The sequence below is a fragment of the Magnolia sinica genome, chromosome 5, assembly GCF_029962835.1.
Source record: "Magnolia sinica isolate HGM2019 chromosome 5, MsV1, whole genome shotgun sequence".
In the NCBI taxonomy this organism is placed as follows: domain Eukaryota; kingdom Viridiplantae; phylum Streptophyta; class Magnoliopsida; order Magnoliales; family Magnoliaceae; genus Magnolia; species Magnolia sinica.
This window is the reverse complement of record NC_080577.1, coordinates 87,047,000-87,050,227: the sequence shown is the minus strand read 5'-3', so window position 1 is coordinate 87,050,227 and position 3,228 is coordinate 87,047,000. Positions and strand designations below refer to the sequence as shown.

The 3,228-nt window shown below is 40.6% G+C and overlaps 1 protein-coding gene across 1 annotated transcript; it reads right to left on the bottom strand.

Moving 5' to 3' along the window:
• Positions 1–1,453: 1,453 nt before the first annotated feature.
• Positions 1,454–2,601, bottom strand: LOC131247093 (ubiquitin-like-specific protease ESD4). The gene is made up of 4 exons (XM_058247533.1): positions 2,332–2,601; positions 2,119–2,214; positions 1,934–2,026; positions 1,454–1,774 (listed from the first exon to the last, which is right to left on the bottom strand). Exons 1-4 carry the CDS (start codon positions 2,599–2,601, stop codon positions 1,454–1,456), a joined length of 780 nt encoding a protein of 259 aa, XP_058103516.1.
• Between the last annotated feature and the right edge of the window lie 627 nt (positions 2,602–3,228).

The window sequence follows — 3,228 nt, the reverse complement described above, 5'->3', positions numbered from 1 at the left end:
ACCAAACTCACACTAGTTAAATTGAGCGGGGTAAACATGAAATTCAGCCGGGCAAACTGAAATTTGAGCGGGGCAAGCATGAAATTGAGTGGGAAAAATATGAAATTGAGCAGGGCAAACATGAAATTCAGCGAGGCAAACTTGAATTTCAATGGGGCAAATCGAAAATTGAGCGGGGCAAACATGAAATTCAATCGGGCAAACAGAGTCTGAGAATGGTTTCTACAATGGTGGCCCACCTGTAATGATGGTGGGTGTGGATCAATCAGGCTATTCAGATTCTTTAAACTCTGTAGTTTCAGCAACAAAATCAGTGGCTAACATCAGAAATAGGCCCCATGTGTATGGAGGAAGTGATCATGGAAGAGAAAAGATGAGCTTGCCTTTCATTGATTTCCTTGGACTTGGGGCCACAGAGACAGAGAGAGATGTTTTCCATTGAAGTTTCCCTTGAGTCCTCATATGTACATGTATTCAAAAAGTAGAAAATGAAATGAATTGAATGACAGAACCTTGCAATTGAGCGAGGCAACCTAGGAATTGAGTGAGGCAACCTAGGAATTGAGCGAGGGAACCTAGAAATTCAGCGAGGCAACCTAGGATTTGAGCGAGGGAACCTAGAAATTCAGCGAGGCATCCTAGAAATTCAGTGAGGTAACCTCGCAATTGAGCGAGGCAACCTAGGAATTGAGTGAGGCATCCTAGAAATTGAGCGAGGCAAGCTAAAAATTGAGCAAGAGAACCTAGGAATTAAGCGAGGCAACTAAGGAATTGAGTGAGGGGAGCTAGAAATTAAGCGAGGCAAGCTAGAAATTCAGCGAGGGAAGCTAGAAATTCAGCGAGGCAACCTATAAATTGAACGAGGTAACCTAGGAATTGAGCGAGGGAAGCTAAAAATTAAGCGAGGTAACCTAGAAATTGAGCGAGGGAACATGGGAATTGAGCGAGGCAACGTAGGAATTGAGCAAGGCAACCTACAAATTAAGCGAGGCAATGTAGAAATTCAACGAGGCAACCTATGAATTGAGCGAGGCAACCTAGGAATTGAGCGAGGGAAGCCAAAAATTCAGCGAGGTAACATATAAATTGAGCGAGGCAACTTAGGAATTGAGCGAGGCAACCTACAAATTGAGTACGCAACATAGAAATTGAGCAAGGTAACATAAGAATTGAGTGAGGAAAAGTATAAGGTGAGCTAGGGAAACTTGAAATTAGGCGAGGCAAACTAGAAAGCAAGTATGAAAGTTGAGTGACAGAAACATTTACACGTTATGAAATTTAATTCATTATAAATTTTCCTGAAGTACAAATTATGCAGGGTATATACAACACTATATATAGTACAACATTCCACAAAATTTTCCTCTTCATCTCATGCCTACGACAAGTATCATTTACAGGTTATAGATAAACAATCATACACTATCGACTTCCTACAATGTATAGTGAATTTTTACAGGTTTGTTCCCTCCAAGGTGCGACCATTGCACAGTATATCGATGAATTTCATTACAAATATGCCACAATCAAAACCATTACTTTGCTCTGGCACAAATTTCTCTTCTTTGGCGGTCCATGTCTTCCCTTCAAGCGCGGTGACGTCTCTAGTGGCATGGAAGAGAATTGAGAGTGCCTCTGTCATCAATTTGATCTTCTGCTTATACTTTAGGAGGGCATGTAATACTAAGGTATCTATAATAATGATCTCCCATTGTCTTGGATATAGGACCATCATGAACCAATGAGAGTTATCATGGTTGACGGGTACATAAACCTATTATATTTAAGAAGTAGGCTATTAGTAAAAAAAACATGATCAAAGAACACATTATAACCAGGCTTGATGTTACGTGACGAATGCATTACCCGTTCACTATATCAAATCTCCTTGGAGTGTGATTTACCCCACCCACTGCTTGGCAATTGCAATTACATTTTTCATCTTGCCTACCAACTTTGCATGTTCCGAAGGAGACTTCAAGTCCCGATATGCCTTTAGAGTCGGCATACTAATTTGAAGGCATGCCTATTACAAACGTAATCAAAGATCAATACAAGTAGAAAAAACACGAATTAATAGAAAAAACATATTAGCGATAATCTGAAGTAAACATTTACTATAAAATAGGTAGGACAGAACTTGCAATCTTGGGGATATGCAATTGCATAATCAGGCTGCCTTTCCACTAGGAAGCCAACATATTTGTCGATAGCCTATTCGAGAAAATAATATGATTCAGCAATAATCGATTAAAAGATATAACTATATGAAAGTCAATATATATAGACACTCTCATAGAATGCTTACCACGCAACCCACGCGTCATCTACCCATAAGGACTTGAACCATGAAGCCGCCGCCGTCTCCTTATTTGCTTCATAGTAGTTTTCTAGCCTTTTGAGTTCATCCGTCGATAGCATCCTGAATGGATCCAACTGTAGATGAAATGGCATCGGAGATGTAGGAAAGGTTACAGCTTCCTCGGGTCGCCTCACAACGTTCGGGGTTGTATCGATCGAAAATAAGGACAAGAATGGAGAAACCATATAATAGGATGGCTTCATTATATAAGCAGGAGGAGAAACGGGTGCTTCATCCATTAGATTATGCTCGACCATATCATACGATTACACCTCCAACTCCACATTTCCCTATTCTTTTTCTTCCATATCTTCTACCTCCACTTTCTTCTTCAACTCCTCGTCCTCATCCCTCAAAAACTGTCCCCTCTGTATATAAAAATCTTCCTTCTCCTTCTTCAAGGCCTCCCTCTCTTTCGCTAAGTTTTCAGTTTCTCTCACCAACTCACACATCTGCCTATTCAACTCCTCTTTCTCCCTGAAAAACAATTCCTTCTCTTTCTTCAACTGCACTCTCTCGTTCAGATATTCTCTCTCCATCTTCAATAATTCTTCTCTTTCAACAATGCCTCCCTCTCATCGAGCCTCTCTTCTCTCTTTCTCAACTCTTCCTTCTCTTTCCTTAGCTCATCCCTCTCCTTCTTCAACTCCTCTCTCTCCTACAAGATTGTTTCACGATATTACCCCCCCGATCCCTCTCCCTGTACGCCTTTTTCATCACTTTCCGTTGATCCCTCCTCACCCTCGTCATCATTCTCGTTACCCTCATCACTCAATTCCTGGGTTTCGATGACCTACAAAATGCATCAATGCACATATAAGAGTCATAAAACTTTTAACGATGAATTAAACAACATTCCATTTTAA